This window comes from Eurypyga helias, unplaced genomic scaffold (assembly GCF_000690775.1).
Source record: "Eurypyga helias isolate BGI_N326 unplaced genomic scaffold, ASM69077v1 scaffold2492, whole genome shotgun sequence".
Lineage (NCBI taxonomy): Eukaryota > Metazoa > Chordata > Aves > Eurypygiformes > Eurypygidae > Eurypyga > Eurypyga helias.
Window position 1 is genome coordinate 34,935 of NW_010236446.1, and position 17,307 is coordinate 52,241.

Sequence of the window (17,307 nt, forward strand, 5' to 3'; positions counted from 1 at the left end):
GGTTGCTGGTTTTAAGCATCTCTGGCCGGAGGCTTGTTAGAGACCTTCTGGGTGTTAAGAGCTCTCCGTCCCCCGTTGTGCAGTGACGGTATTTGATGCCTTTAAGTGAGGATGCTGAGGGAAACAGGGAGTTGTAACCAGAACCCTCTGCCACACCACCCCCAGACACATTATCGCCTGCCGTCTGTCCCAGGCGCCATGGCATTTAATTCAGGAAGCACAAACAAGCATTTCATGCTTCAGATCGCAAAGGAGAGCACCAGAGATTAGAGGCGGGCAGCCTCTAGCTACAGCCATCAGTAAAGACAGAATCCCTTTAAAAATACAAAGTCTGCGTGCTTTTCCCACCCCTCAATACAGAAGTCACCATGCAAAGCAACCCACCAAAGTAGCTCCAGTTCAGACAAAAAGGAAAATACCAAACGACCAATGACATAGTTTTACCAGATGCAGGAATTACAAACTCAAGTTAAAAAAAAAAAACCCAAGGCAGCAAACATGAATTCATCATCAAGTTTTCTGTTTTATTTAAGATTTTAGTTTTAATTCTGAAGAAAGAGGTACATTTCCTTGGTTTTAGTTTTAGCAACAGGTTATAACCATGTTTGTTTCTTTTTTCCTGTCTTTTCAATACTGCACAAACGTCCAGAAACTACAGAGTTAAGTAAAAGCTGCAGGCAGAGGAGGTCAGAGGTTGCTCCTGATGGTGATCATGTGGCCCCAATGCAGTGCTATCCCAGAGTGCTCTAATCAGGTGAATCTTTGTTTTTCCAAAAAAAAGAAAGAGAGACTGACAGAGGAGACAGAAAGACTGAAGTAAATATCACTCGTGTTTCAGCTGCTTATAATTATATTATGTATACGCTAGGTATTAAATCTGTGAATACTTTTAAAACATTAAAGTTTACTTTAAATCTAAAGCCAAAATTAAAGAAAAAAATCTTATTCTCCCCTCTTTAAACCACTCTTCAGCAACATGCCAGTTACTCATAGCTATAAGTGTTTTGTCTTTCAACACACTTCATGTCAAACTCTTACTGGCTGACAATAAAATCCCTCTCAAAAAAAAAAACCAACATAGCAATTTCCCTGCGTAGTGCCACACTGAATGCAAAATAAATGCTGGGCCACTGCTTGCCCCACAGGTTTAGTAACTTCATTTAAATTAAATACCTTTTCCATGTTTCTGCATTTGATTCTGCATTGCAATTTTTCCCCTGCTGCAGACTGACATTTTTCCACTAGGCAAATACTCATGTGCAAAAGACTAAGACAGTAATACTCTCCTTAAGCATTGAGACTGCATTTTGATTTCTCTCTCTCTTTTTTTTTTTTCCTTAGAATGGTTAGAAAATATTTCAAACAGTGTATTTTAAACACTGGCTCAGCGGAAACTTAACAAAAAGATATGGTCGTGACCCTGTGATGGCATTGCATTTGGGGGGGAGGTTTGATCAGGAACTGGATTCTTCAGAAAAAAAGATATGACAGGGAACAGTAGGTGGGCGTGGGGAGGAGTCAGGGTGGGACACTTCCTGCATTTCTAATGTTTTGGGTTTTATTTTTTTTTTTTTCTTTTTCTTCTTTTTCCTCCTTCCCTAGTGACGATCCAGCGCTGAGCTCTGTAGTAGATCTGTGGGGGTTTTACTGGGGGGTCTGAAGGCTGTCTGAAAGCCTGGGGGCGGGGAATGGAAGCTGGTGGGGTTTGAAGGAGGAGAGTAGGGATTCCAACTGGCTCTGTGCAGAGGAATCTGTGTGCTGAAGGGGTTACTGTGGTGCGTCTGTGATGGTGCTGCACTGGGGCCGTCCACCTCTGTGAGGGCCTGAAGAGATTTTAGCCAATGTGGAGGATTGTCATCTTGAAGGGTGTCTAAACTGTTTCCTGTGGAGGCTGGGATACCTATGAAGAGAAGAAAAAAAACAGGGATACAGGCAAGTCAGAGCAGAAGCAATAAGCTGAGCACAAAGGAGGTCAATTTAACCTAACAAAAAGCAACAGTGAGAAAACATGATTAGTTTGTACAGAGAATGCATTTTACATTGTTGTATACAACAGCCCTGCCCACAAGACATTTAACATTAAATCCAGTTAAGAGAAAGTTCCCCCTCAGAGCGCTTCTTCGTAACACACACATCTTCCATCGAGCATCCTGCACGCAAGGACTGCATCCCTGCTGAGGTGACCTTACCACACCACACCACCAGTACGCTGCATGCTTCGCCTCCTACTCTGCCTACGTGCATCATGCTTCAGCCTCTCCGACAGGGAAACACAACCAGACAGCCTTATAAAAGAGAGCTTTATAAACAAGTGGAGTATGTCCCTTTTTAAGTAACAACGTCCAGTGAATGCCTTCCGTGCCTCAGGACCAGCGCACACATACCGGACATGCCAGCCAGCAGAAGGGACACCTACGCTAACCCTACGGATAAGCGCTGATCCGCCTAACTGCCTGCAAACGGTCCCGGGCATGCATTGCAAAGGCCTACGTGACGCTTCGTTATACCTAGCGGTTCCACAGAAATTCCTGGACCCTTGAGATTTTGTGGATGGAAGCTGGAAGAGACCACCGCATACTGACTTTTTCTTTTTTCTTTTTTTCCAGGTGTAAATCAGTTTGTGCCAAATACCCATTGGATGGTTTGCCAGCGGAGCTGAAGGAGTGAGAAACGGTTACCTGTGATGATTGCGGGGTCCATCCAGCTGCCAGGGCTGTCCCAATTCAGGCTGTCGGTGGTGGCAGTGTTGGACGTTGGTACACTGTGGTTGGCGTTGGAGGGGGAAGAAGCATTGGGCAGTCCACCAAAGTTGATGTTAATGTTCGGTAGAAGTGCCCTTAGCCCGTCCTGCCATTCCTTCATATTTAAACTCTCTACAGAACTGCTGTTGTCTGGGAGATTTACCAACAAAAAAAAATGAAAGATAAAAAAATAAAAAGCTGAAGTTAGAAACAGATGTCCTTCTTTGGTGGGGTATGGGATTCTGTTCTTACTTTTTAAACTAAGCATTTAATAATTTCCCTACCCAAAAATTGTGGTCAATGTTTATATGATTGATGAATTAACTCAGAGAGGCTGGCATGTTTTAAACCAAGTGTAAGGGACTGGGAGAAAGATTTAACTCCTCCCCCAGTTGATATTTCCCCATTTTTTTTGGTTCAGAGACTGGAATAATCAAAGGCACAGTGGCTCTTCTTCTATGATAACAGGGGAAAACCTACCAGATCCTTTATGAGAATACCTCTGGTGCAAGCTAGACAACCCAATCTGGCTGCTTTATTAATGGACAGCAGGCTCGAAAAGGTTGTTTCTTTGAAGTACATTAAAATGAAGAAAGGCTAGGTAGGGCTTTGCAATAGAAGCCGAACATGAGGAACCAGGGAGGTGGAGGAATATCACGGAAGTTTTGGTTTGTTCTAGCTCACTCATTCACAGCCCTACAGGTGTTCTTCCGAAGGAAATGGTAATTAAGTTCTCATGAAGTTGGAGGGAGCGCAATTTCCTCTTGCAGTTGAAGAACAGTAGTGAAAATTCTTTAGAGACTTCTCAGAATAATTCCCGACACAGCTACATCCTCAAAGCTTTGGTTAGAAGCAAACAAGCTGGACACCAAAACACTCAAGCCTCAACTATTTGCCTAAATGTGTCAGGGCACGTCTTGAAAAAGGACAACAGAATAACATGGCTATTAGCACTACAGCAAGCGAGCCCTGAACACAAACGTTAAACCATGCTATCTGCAACAGGCCATCAGGTTCTATGATCCATCTCCTGCTTTAGGTTATCTCAAAGCCAAACAAACCAGACATGAGCATCCTAGTATTTACCAGCCAATACAGAAAGTCCTACTTCATAAACTTGTGGTCAAATATACTCGAAAAGACAGGGTTGGGTAACACACTGGCAGTATGCTCTTGGACTAAACCTTTTGATTTTTAACCCACCTCCGCCTGTCTTAATTGAAGACAGGACCTTGACGTCCATCAGAATTGTTACAGTGAGATATAGAATACTGCTACTTCATCAACAACAGAAGAGAATGAAGTCTTTGTGGAAGGATCAAAGGCCATCGCTAACGTCCAGCTCTATGTTGGAGAGCTAAGAAAGCAGTCCCGTCCGCTATCAAAGCCTGCCATGGCAATTTTTGTAAAGCTGAATGTTCAAAGAACTGATGCCTCCAGCAATTACCTCTGTGTAACCAGAGGAGGAAAAAACCAAGTTCTTGAAATCCTGTGATTTCATGCAGAACTTGCCTTCCCCCAGGCCAGAGCCTTTCTTAGAATAAACCTTCTAAGATTCTGCTTCTGTACAGAATTACAGCAAGCAAATTGATCACAAATCACAGCAAGTCATACTTCAGTCCATGTCACCAACTGCACTTCAAAACAAATTACTATGCAAATCTGCCACATCCACTCTGCCTATGACGGCTGTTGGAGCAACACCATCGTTCCTAACCCTGTACATGCCTAACACAGCTGTTCTACCACAGGCACACATCTGCATCCATAATCATCCCCACGTAGCAGGACAGCAGCTGACACCTCGGATGTCCGTGGCCAGACAGACTGACGCTGTGCTTGGAGCCTGAAGAGGGATAACAGCCCACGTGCCAAGAGCATACTAGGAAAGCCATCCTCTGTGCCTGGGCAAGTTTGCAGAATACATTTGACCACAGATTCTGGTAGGTTTACAGTCAACTGCTGTTATCCCCGCTCACTGGCTGAGGCTGGGAAATCTCTTCCTCAGAGGTTACAGTGTGAGGTACCTCCATGGGGAAGGCAGACAATTCCTAAGAATTCTCATAAGCAAGGAAAGGACAGGTCAAAAATCAGGTAGTGGAAGTAAACCCTGAAGCCTGCCCGTTAACCATGTGCGTCACGTTACATGTAAAGACTTTAAGCGCTACAGAAGAAAAACCAGCAGAACGGAACTGCAGCTCTGCCTCAAGCGGGTAACCCAAGCTCAGTGCTTGAGTAACACCTCAGCGCAGAGGCAACCAAGGCTCCCGACAGCAGCGTGACTGCACCCACACACAGCGTGCAGCAACGTACTCCACGGGGCCCGGCGTACGGGCTGCTCTGGGTGAAAAACCAGCAGGCTACCAGTGATTTGTTCTGTGTTTGCACTGAGCCATAGTGCACACAACTGGCTTTTGCTTCTACTCTGATTTGTCCTACTGTAAATCAGATCCACTTCCTCTTCCCTCCAGAGCTCCCGCTTTTTTCTTTGCGAAACTAATACACACAAACAGCATTAAAGAGTTCGGTGCAACATATTTTTCATTCAAACCTATGAAAAACTTTTAAAAAGCCCCAAATCTACCTATAGGATCTTGGGGTTTAAAAAAATAAAATAAAAAATATAGAAAGTAATAGTCAAATATCCTTGACAAATATTTGCTCACAACCTTTCTGAACATCCATAAGCTCATTTGAGACAAGTTCCAAACACATTTTTTGGAACAAAAGTAGCCAGTTCACCACCACAGAAATAACTGTGCAACATATTCTGTCTGCCACACCATTTAGTTTCCAGTTTATTTTCCCACTGCTGCTTCCAACAGCTTGTTCTAAGAAACGCAGTTGTTTAATTACCCACTTTTACTACAGGGCAAAAAGCACACACAAGAATCTTACTACAATCACACAGGACTGAACGTACTCATCGCAGTGCCTGCGAGCTGGGAATCTGCAAGCTCATAATCACCTTAATCACGGGCATTACTAATCTCCAATATGCCCTCAAAGCTCGTGGGCAAGAAAGTAAACATGCAGTAAGCTACACACCTGCTACACCTCACTGAGGAAGTCTAATGAAAACAGAGCCATAAAAGGAGTGGGATAGGAAAATAAACATAGTAGGGAATCAAGCCATCTTGGGCTAAGAAAACAGACATGTTTCTGTCATGTTGTTCTCCGTTTAAAAAAAAAAAGACAATACATAAGAGCCCAGAAAAATAGCAAACAGCTGAAATACAAGCTTTTCATGGAACAGAAAACGCTAGTTCTGTTTGGTAAGCAATCATGTGAGAGGCAGGTATAGTGCACCACTGCTGTATACCCTCTCTAACATAGAGCACAAAAATAAGAAATTGAGGAAGACTGTCCATCCCAACTGTCAGTACAAAATCCACTTGGAATCACAGAAGTCAGGAGATGAAAGGCCTAAAAGGATTCACTAGCTATAAAAACCTGCGTTATTTGCTAGCAATAAGCAAGTTTGTGCATGAAAATCTTGTGCTCCTGGGTATAAAAGTGACAAAACTGATAATCCCAAAGCATTTGTCGTCTTTCCCAGACAGCTGGGTTCATGGGGCTGAAAGGCAAGCTACGACAAAACCACTGCTCTCTGACACCAAGAAAAAGCAAGTACAACATTACTCAGGTGTCTTAGAGGGTTTTGCAGCTTGGCAAATAATGTACAGAACAAAAAAAACCCACCCAAACATGACCAAAGTTTCACAGCTTGGTCAGACTCCCAGCTTCCAAGAAGAAATACTGTAATTAAGCTATTTTTGTAATATGGGATCTGGTAATGGATTCAAATGGATTAAGGGGTTAAAGTAGATGGGATCAATAGAGAATGCACAGCTCTACACCCACTGGCACTGCCTTCCAAGGCCTCAGTTTCTGGCTATGATTGGTAAAACACCTTGTTAAAAATACCTCCTGATGCAGCCCAGTACCTGAGCAATCTCCAGGCACCATACAGTGATACCCAAACCAAACAGTTCAATCAGCATGCCTGTGCTGGAGTCCGACAAGTTTTAAACAGGAGCCTAAGTGAAAAGGCAAGTCATCCCCAAGGCAGGAGTGACTTCCACCACCTGAAGAAAATAAGGATCTTCAGGAGAAATTACTGTTCACCCCTCAGCTAGTTTGTCCTTTTTGTCAATTAAGCCCATGCTTCACCATGAAGCTAGTAGAGCAAAGGTTAGCTTTCAGTTAATACAGATCTGTTAAAAAGGGCATTTGCCTATTATCTTCCCCTACTTCTAAACTTAATTGGTTGAAAGGAGTAATTTTTTGACTAGCTAGCAGAATTGACAGTCAGACATCATCACCTAGGGACATGAGAACCAACACACCACTTCTTCCCTCTCAAACAGGAATGGAAAATCTGTCTCTTGAAACAGATTCGTCCTAACTTAAAGCAGTATGTCCACGGACAGTTGGAAAACAGATGAAAAGTTAAAGCCCAGTTGGCTGGAATTAAAAGATTTTACACACCAAGATAAATTGGAGATTCCTCCCCCCATGCCCTGGTCTTAACTCGTTGTTAACGAGAGAACTACCCAGTGAAGTGCCACGGAAAGCACCTCTGTTCATGGCTTTCGGTCTACCTGGCAGGAGACAAGCCCACTAAAATCAATGTCCTACAGGGACCAGACCATCTCAAATTACTGCCCCAATTTTGATACAAGTCCATGATCAAATCTGTTTCAAAATTCACACAGTACATGCTTAAATAAATATGACTAATAGCAAAGAAAAGACCATCACTAAGTGCAAAGCAAGCATAGTTCTTCATCAATATTATATTCCAAACTATTACAAGGGCCTGATTTGGCACTAATTGTGTAAAACCATTAAACATCTTTATGCCAGAAGTCTTCAATATTCTAGTCCTTATGAAAAGCAAGCCGTCCTGTAAATCTAGGTTGCAATTCATTCTTTTTTTTTTTTTTAAGAGCCCATCAGTATGCCATGTGTGTGGCCAAGGCACACCACAGTGCTACAGAAAAGCTTCAAATTAGCAAAAGAAATTCAGAGGAAACCCGTCATATGAGAGAGAAAAATAAACTTATTAGTAACATCACACACCTGACTGTGCATAGCAGCAACGAAAGCAAAGAGACCTCCAAGGCGTATTTGGGAATAAAGTGGTTATAGCAGTGACCTGCCTGTAAGAAGGCCCGTGTGACATTTTCAAGGACACTGTATAGCAACAGCCAGTTTTGAAGCCTTGGTGAGACAACCAGAACGACAAAATTGTACCCAGGGTAGGAAGAAAAAGAGGGAAGAGAAAAGAAAAAAGGGAATCAGAAAGACTACCTTCATCAGGAGTCTTTCCACTCCACTAGAAACAAATGAGGCCACCTGAAAAGCACTCCCGTTGCACTGACATCCCCGTGAGTCCCAGCCTGCAGTTTGTGCTACCAATTTCACAGGTACCACAGTCTGTGCTTTCCATGAAAACGGCCTGTTACCCTGTTCTGAGAAGTGGCTGGGACTTCCCTGTTTTCATCTCAAAATGAAATTGATATAATTGGTATAATATTGGTATTTCTATTTTGAAAAAAGTTGTCCAATATTTTGCTCCAAGGGGGAAAGAGGAGAGGATTGTTTGCCACATCCTAAAATGAAAATGATCCCTGTCGTGTTGGATAAACTCGAAAGCCCTTCATCCAAAGCTTATATACATAACCATCAACAACACAGTTATGATAAAAACTGTACCTGTGTCACTTCAATATGACTAATAAGCTTGTTTGCTCATGGTATTTTTAAAACCATGAGTAAAATTTCATTTAAACTGCTACGGTCAAGGATTTCACTCTCAGACTTCACTGATTCTGTGTATCTGTGATTTCTAGGAATCCCACAATGTTTGATCCCGACAATGAAGTTTCACCCATTCACAGAGGCCTGAGAACACTACTAGCAGGTTAATGAAGATGGAACCTGCCCACATTTAAACAGCAGCACTGCCCATCAGGAATACAAGCAGTCACTTCGTATTAGGGAAATATCAAATGATAGGAACACCAGAAGACAGAGCTGTTTGAAGAGACATTTAAAAACCTCACTGACATTCTCTATACAAGGGAAGCAACTTGGCAATCCATAAGAACAGCTAAGTGCCATTCCACAGCACAGATTTCAAATGAAAGTCTTACGGTCACGAGCTCTATGACATGGGGAAACAAAGGAAGTATACATACAAAAGCACATGTACATAAACATACCTACAAAATTGGCTTCAAGAGACACCAGTCCACACAGAGCTTTAAAATAATGCAAGTAAAGCAGCAGTTATCTTCATTCCACATTGATTCCTGTGGCTATATTAATTCCATATGTACCCAATTTAAAAGATAGCTATGTAAATCAAAAAAGCACTATTTTTCAATTTAAAATAAATCAGCTGCAACTTAACATGCCAGTAAGCCAAACTATCAAGTAGAAGAACATATTGAATTCTAAAGTATACACTTCAAAGGGAAAAATAAGTTATTCTAAATAATTTCCCTTTTTGACGAAGATCTGACAGTGTAACTTTTAAGCTCTCTGTGACTAAGTACGCATTAAGAGCAAGAAAATTTAATTTATTTTCAGGGGAAATCCCTTCTACAAACACCAGTGAGGGAACAGCTCATCTTAAATATTCAATAGGAAGATTCATATTTGCTTGTATGTACAGTGTCAGAATTTTATCAGGTTTGAGAAAAGCAATTTTACATTAAGTATTCTGGAAAGTTCTTATGATTGACTTATACTTACCATGGCTCAAGAGACCAAATCTAGTACATAATTATAGCAGCCAGCCGGCCAATTTTAAGCTATAAGTAAATTTCAAATTAAGATTTTAACTTGCTTTGAAAAACATGCTTGACTTCATATCAGATGTTTCCACAGCATCCCACATCCCATTTTGGCTTTTATTGCTAAAAATGTCTAGTGGTCAAGTGCAGGACTTCAATCAAGTTGGGACCCACTGTCCTGCCTACAAAAAAAGACAGTATATTCTGTAATGCCTTAGTCAATAACATCATCTTCCATGAGAACTATTAAGATGCTTCTCATCCAAAAAAAGGACCCCATTAGAAAACAGTCAATTCTTGGCACTGATAATAATATAAACCTAAACTGAGTGTACAAAGACTGTTAAGATACTGACTGAATCCTATGAACAGTTTGATAAAAGCTCAGAAGGACATGCAATCTGAGAAAACAAAGTTCATTTTAACCTAAGTACACCTGCTTACACCTGCTCAGATCCTGCACCAGGGTTCAAGTTCACTGGGTTACCTTATCTGTCAATAAAAAAACCTTGACCTTAAATGAAATCCTGCGTGTACAAGTGTACTTGTGGGTACATGCATAGATAGATGTATAAATAAAAGCAAAATATATGGAATTTGCCCTATGGCCAATGTAATAACTAGAATTGGCAAGGTAAAATCAGATCTTCAAAACTGTATCAATAATTAGCAAGAGCCTATTTAGTTATGAAGGTTCTGGGTTCTGGGAGTACCCAACCAATCCTCTGACCAAGGCTGAGACACCAGCATTAGCACAGTGAATGAATGCTCCGAGAAATAAACTAATTTTTAATTTTCCACCTCTGTAACAATTGTCTTATGTGTATCTGTAGATATTTCAGTCATTCTGTGGGAAGATTAGATAAACAACACAAAGCTGAGAAGAAAAACAAACCTTCCATGACATGAAATACATTCCAATTACCAAATGGTGTCTTCCAACAGGAGATGACCCACTTTAAAATATATGGGTTTGTAGATTTAATACCTTTGGGAACAAGCTGAAGTTCAAATGAGGCTGTGATGTAGAAGGAACAAAGAGATGGCAAAACACAGAGAAGATCAGGGTTTTTTTTTTTTTATCTCCCTTCAAATGTTATTTGGTGTCGCTGGGAGGAGAAACACTTTTTGTAAAACTGCTCTTTCAACTGCTGTTAACCCTCCAGGATTTTTCATTTACGCTCCTTCCCCAATACAACGGCTAAACAGACAACATCTGCCCTTTCTCAATGGCTCTTCAAGTTGGTGCATTTCAGAACATGTTTATGCAAAAGCCTATGAACTGTCTGTGCTTTTTTGCTAAAATTCAGTCATAGTCCTAATTGTGAGATGGCCTTGGCCCAGAAGGAGCTGAAGTTTCACATCTGTGCCCAAGGCACAGCCTCTTGTTAGACACTGCTACTAACAGGTGGCACTGTCAAGCGTACTAATTTCCAGTCTTCAATGGGAAAATGACAGGTTTTTAACATCACTAAGTCAATTATTTCTAACTCACTCTAGTTGTTTACTGTGTATTTTGAAGCACCAGTTTGTATTTTTGAAAAGCATCCGATAAATCACAGCACCCCAAGGATAAACATCTGCCTGCTAGTGGAGGGAGACTCAAAAGAGCTGCCTCTTACACTACTGCACAGCTGTCCTGAGATCTTAGGGGTTACCTATGAAAGGCAGCCGCCTCCATAACTTCTGGTGAACCAGCCCTAAGGAGTTTAGTAAGAAAAAGTTCTTGCTCTGTAAGCAAGAAATGTAGTCTCCCATTCATAAATCACAGGCAAAAGCCCGACACTTAGTGCAACTGAAACTCACTTGGTGACCATACTACAGACACTTAATAGTCAAGAAATTTGAATACTTCCTATGGGCTTGTTCTCCCTGTTTCTGGGGAAGAGTTACCCAAAAAGCTGACAGGACTGATGGTCCAGAAGGCAAACTGGGTCAGCTACTCAGGCCACCTATTTCAGCCAACACCGCATTGATTTCAAGTCTAGCAGTGTTGATGGGATTAGTCATTCCTCTGATGTATTGCAGCCAAGGGAAGTTAAGAGCTTTTTCTCCTTTTTTTTTTTACACCTTTTCATTTGCCTTTTGTCACTTTTTTCCTTCCAAAATATAATTACGCCTATAAAAATAGGCACCTTACTACTAAAAAAAGCAGGATGCCTGTCTTGCACTGCCATCCCTAATAACCATACAATTAAAGATTTTAAGAAATTTCTAAGAGCTTAAAGCCAACCTCCCAGACGTGAGGACACAGGTATTTATATATCAGGCTTTATTTGGAACAGTAACTCCTATACATTCATACGAGGGGAAAAAAAAAAATCCATAGGGTTTTAAAAACAGTGGCAATATTAGCACTGAAAAGGCACTGGGAGGAAAGGGAGGGTGTGCGAGATGAGATTTTGGAACAGAAGGAGAAGTAGGAAGACTTAGAGGACAGGTGCTGGGGATGAAGTTCTCTCAGAGATCATGACAAGATTATGTTAAGGCAGGCCTTGGTAGTGAAATGTAGAAAGCGTAAGGGACCTAGGGGCCACGTTGTCAGAGGTAGGACAAGAAAATACCATGACAGATTTCAAACAGTGTGACTTCAATCTTGAGACTGATTTAGTATTTTAGAAATTAATCTGAAATCCCACTTCCATTTACTTCATTTTAAACCTAGCAGGGCCTCTCTGGGTGCATTAAGAGACCCACAACTCCAGAACAACGGAAGCTAGCAAGCCAAAAAAGTTTGTTTTTAAATTGCATTTGTTTCACATTGTGCTGAACAGCTCACCTCTTCACCAATGAAACAGAAAATTAGTTTATAGAAGGAGAATGAATTTCACAGCTGGGGGTTGCACACAGACACAAAGCACCTTTTGAAGAAGGTGGGTGGAGGCCCAAGAGTCTCCATGGAATGAAATGGGATACAACAGGCATAAGGATTGCTGAGAACAAAACATTAAGTGGCAAAGGCTACACCAGGAATGGAGTCACTTCTGTTGAGGAAAACGGGACACAGGGTCTATGCAAGGCTGAGTAAAATCGTTAATGGAAATAGCTGAGGATCATTTACAAACAGTACTTCTTATTTTACTATTTCAAAGCAATGCTCAAGCCTTTATTTTCAAATGAGGAGCGGCCTTGACATCAGTGTAACACATCTACTTCTGAGAAGAGCTGCTCTGCACTCTGGAAAGATACAGGCCTTTGGAGGTGCCACACATGGCTGATACAACTATTAGCTTTAAGTGCCAAGATTTTCAAGAGATTTTCTATTTTTATACCTAATCAGAGAAAGACTTCAGCTATAGGCAACCACAGCTCTAACCAGGGGCACAGAAAAGATGACTTTCAGCTGCCATGCTTCTGCCCAGCTGCTGTCAGAAAGCAAAACATCAAGGAATACCACCAAGTGAGTAAGCAGTCATCTTTAAAGGATTAGGACAGAAAATTAATGGACTAATGCATCTCTTACTGTTAAGAGTAAAGCCACCAATACTTAATGCCAGTGTTAAACCTTTCACATATTGTCAGGTCAAGAGGAAAAGCATAGTAAAATGCTCTTTCAGCCACTGCATCCAAATAAAGGGCTCTGAGGCAGCACTGTTCATGTCACACTGCCTGTTGCCAGGGCATGGGATTAAATGCGTTTTGTACACAGCATTTGGAGAATTCTATTTTACAGCTTGCTCAATTCAGTCACCATACCACACAGGCCAGATCCTCTTTTAAAAAGGTACAGTAGCAGAAGTAGAACCCCCTAAATTCCAAATTATTATCCTGAGACCACAAGAGTGTGTCAGCTGCTATACTGCAAATTCTTTTTGTTGTTGTTCCAGGGCTGTATAAAACAAGCTGTGCTTTTCTCCGTTTATGAGACACACTCAACTATTAAGAATCAACCCAGCGTCAAATGAACAAAGGTCAAATAAGAAATGTGTAACTCCATTTCCATTTGGGGCACATGAGAAAATCCCCAGTCAGACAAGGACTGCTGAAGGCAGAGCACATCAACACTAATTCCGATATCCCGCCCTTCTCTGTGGTCTAAATAGTCTTTTAAACACTATGATCACAGCCAACATATAGGAATCTTCCTTTTATTTTACTAAAATATCGTTCAAAAAGTAGCATTAGGCAAGAAAGGATTTGATGTTCATGTTCAATAGCTGGGGCCACAGAGGCCAGACAATATAAAGTGGGAGAAGATGCAACACCGTAAGTTGTTCAGATATAGAAAAGCCAAGACTTAAGCAGGAAGAAGTTGGACCTTGTTAGTATAACCTTCATTGCTTTGCCCTTCCTGCTGCCAGCTATTGCTTCACAGAAACCTAAATGCAGGCAAGACTCAAATGTGCATTCCAATCAATCAGTGCCTTGATAAGAAATGCAGGGCCATTAGCACAAAGACTGCTGGATGGCACTCAAACTTAATAGAACTGTCTACCTATTTGTCTCAAATTCATCTTTAAATATACATAATTCCATCTGTCAGGCCACAAAGTCAAAACAAAAACGTTGGGGAGAATAAAATATTGAATTGTCAATTATATCCAACTACAAAGACTTAGGACATTCAAGTTTTGAAGTTTCAGGAACAAGTCTACTGTAATGTCCACATCAACAGCTTTGTGGCTAAAGTAACAGTTGTAAAATCCACCAAGTTAACTTCAGGAACCTTTTTCTTTGTGCTTCCTATCTGTCTCTGCGTCCACTTGACTATTTCCTCTCTTAGATTTCTAATGTATACATGATATACATAAATTGCCTGTCTGTGTTCAAGAAACATTTGGACAATGCTTTGAGATGTATGGTTTAATTTTTACAACTGCCCCGTGTGGACTCAGGAGTTGGGCTCGATAATCCTTGTGGTCCCTTGCAAGTCAATGGGTTTCAATGCTTTATATGGGAAGAACATACACACAATGTGTAGCATTAGTCTTGGAAGAGTTCAAATTTCAAACTATATTACTGAATTGGTAAGTTCTTACAAAGTTATTTTCTTATTTAGAACTGTGTTCAGGATAATTATGAAATTAATAAACAACAGGCAATGTTTCAAAATGTCAAGTACTTCACCTTGCATAGATCTGACAGGAAAGGTGGAATAACCACTTACAATGTTTTCTTCATACTCTGTGTGAATTTGTTCTTACACTTTTTCTGTGTAATAAAGTCAATGACTACCAACTGCCCAATAAACTCAAGAAATAAAACAATGTATTTCTATTTTCCCAATATTAATATGCATGCATCTCATTTTACAAGTATCTGTCTCAAAACACACTGTTAATCTGAGAACTACTTTATTCTATGATCCGATACTATACTTACTTATATACTTACTATATAAGCATAGTACTATATAAGCATAGTATCTTACATAGTAAGTATAGTATTGGATCATAGAGTAAAGTAGAACACACCACTGGGCAGTAGGGTAGCAAAGATGGAAGTGCATTAGCTATCAAATTACAGCAAGTTTTCTGTTATCCTAAAATAACAAAAATAAAGACACATGCTCACTCATGTTGCTGTCAGTGGATCTTTCCTTTGGCATTATCTGCAGAATAAGGGATAGCCACTGTCCTATATTCGTAGGATAGCTTGCACACAATCTAGGGTAAGTTTGCTTTTAGCAACAATCATGCTGACCATAAATAAAAAGTCACTGAACTCTTCTCCTGAAATAGAGTTACAATCGGACCATAAATCATCCCATCCATCCCACGCCAGAGAACAGCAACAAGCCTAAGCTGTCCCTTACAATGAGACCACGTAACATCTGCTATAGTTTGCAAAACCATACCGTGTGGGGTGGGGAGGAAATGATAGTCTGGCAATCAGTCAATCAAAAGTTAATTTAAATATGGGTTGGGGACAAATGTAAGCCTGATGAATATGACACATTATGAGTATATGCATAATAAAATCATGAAGTCAATCGTGTCATTGTGCCATTTCACTGGAAACTGCAGAATGAGTTTAATAAATACTACTTCCTCTGAGAAACAGGCTACCAGCTTCCATATAGAAATAATTTTTAAGAGCTTAAAACAAAACATGGGTAGTACCTGTATTCTCAGCACATCACAAAATAGCCATGTTCATGACCTGGAGCTTATGAACACAGCACAGCTCTGATTCTTGACTAAACAAAAGGTAACTTCAGAACATTATATTTAACATGTCAGACATGAGCATTTCAAATTTATGTGAATACTAATGCCTAGCTAAAGCAGAAACAGCTTAAAACATACTGTTTCCTGCATACAAGCTTCCAAACCACAAATATACTACGGGAAAACAAAAATCAGATTACAGAAAGCCTAGAAAATAGCATACTAACTTCATATGAAGTTATAAAAGTTTGGATCTGCTTGTTTTCACATAAAAAAATCAAAAAGTTGAAGAGGGTTGACTGAATAGAGCACACAGAAGAAATAGGGTGTAAGGTGTGTGTTTGTGTGTGTCCCCAGCCAAGTGACTGGTCCAGTATCATCTGCTTCAGGAATTTACAGTCCTGTAAAAAACTGTGATCAAAGACCTTAGGAAACATGTAACTTGGAGAGCAGCTGAGGGTCCCTGCTAGAAGACAGAATGTGAGGTCTCCCCTGTGCTAGGTTTCTTTTGCTGTTACATCTGAAACAGCTGAGTTAATGGCATTTCCCAAAACACCCTAATACAGACTAACAAAGTGGCTATCAAAAAGGAGCTTCCAGTACACTACAACTGATCTGTTATAATGCACTGTAATAACGTCCCATCAATATGATTTCTCTGTATTTGTACACCACTTCCCTCCCCTTATGGCACCAGACATCTGTGTTTGTAAATCAAACAAGGAAACTACAAAAAGTCTATAATTATATACCTACTGCTGATACATTAAAAGCAAGTGTGAAGATCAGGAATTATTCTTTCAAAAAGAACATAAAAAGGAATTAGTTGAGACCTGTATACTAGACACAGGTTTGAAAAGAAACAATCAGTAAAATGGAAACTATTGTCAGCACAAGAGAGGTATGAGGACATCTCCTGACTTTCAACTTATTTGTACTTCTGAAGCAGTTAGATCACTGCAAAAAACCCTAGGCACGAAATACTATACAAATAACAGAAATCCATAACCCAGCAAAGAACACCAAAACTACCCAACACTTCAGCGGATTTCTGACATCAGAAAAAGAAAAAGGAGTAATCTCTGTGTGTGCAAATGACTCTTCAAGACATATCAAAGCTGACATGCAGATCAGCTGAGAAGTGTTTGCACTGCAGCAACTGCTGGTAGCCAACTGCCAGCCAGGCAACTAACAATGTTTTCTGTAACAGGAGATTAAGACCAACTCAAAGGAACTTTCCATAGAGACTACAGCAGATGCTTATTTTCTGTTTTTAGCCCAGTATCTGCCAAAAATATTGAGATTAACTGGTTCTAGCAGTTGCATACAGAAAAAGATATACTTAAATATCAACTCTGTTGCCTTAAAACATTACACAGCATGGGCTGTGCATCTTCCTCATCAACCAACACCACAAGCAGCTCTTCAGGAGTCACACCAAGGACCTTTGAGGCTTCTACAAAGAAATCCACTTTCAAACTGCCCAAGACAATTGAAGCAATACAATTTGAAGGATACTTTCACAAACCTAGAATCAACCTGTATGACAAACAGATCTTTTCCTGGATTTTTCTGGTCTCCCTAGTCCAGAAGATAAGTCTTGTTACTGGCCCCCTGAACTAGCCATTTTTAGAACTGAGCGGTAGAGTC

At 40.6% G+C, this 17,307-nt stretch overlaps 1 protein-coding gene across 5 annotated transcripts in view; it reads right to left on the bottom strand.

Moving 5' to 3' along the window:
* Positions 1 to 1,590: 1,590 nt before the first annotated feature.
* The window catches only part of CNOT4 (CCR4-NOT transcription complex, subunit 4), a 44,066-nt gene continuing 28,349 nt past the window's right edge, over positions 1,591 to 17,307 (bottom strand). For 3 of the 5 annotated variants that reach the window (XM_010147077.1, XM_010147075.1, XM_010147076.1), the window contains 2 exons: positions 2,679 to 2,891; positions 1,591 to 1,900 (listed from right to left, as the gene is read on the bottom strand). In XM_010147077.1, coding sequence (XP_010145379.1) covers positions 1,599 to 1,900; positions 2,679 to 2,891 — 515 coding nt within the window. In that variant the 3' untranslated portion in view covers positions 1,591 to 1,598. The remainder of the gene's footprint in view (positions 1,901 to 2,678; positions 2,892 to 17,307) is intronic. The other 2 variants (XM_010147079.1, XM_010147078.1) reach the window with 1 other exon arrangement.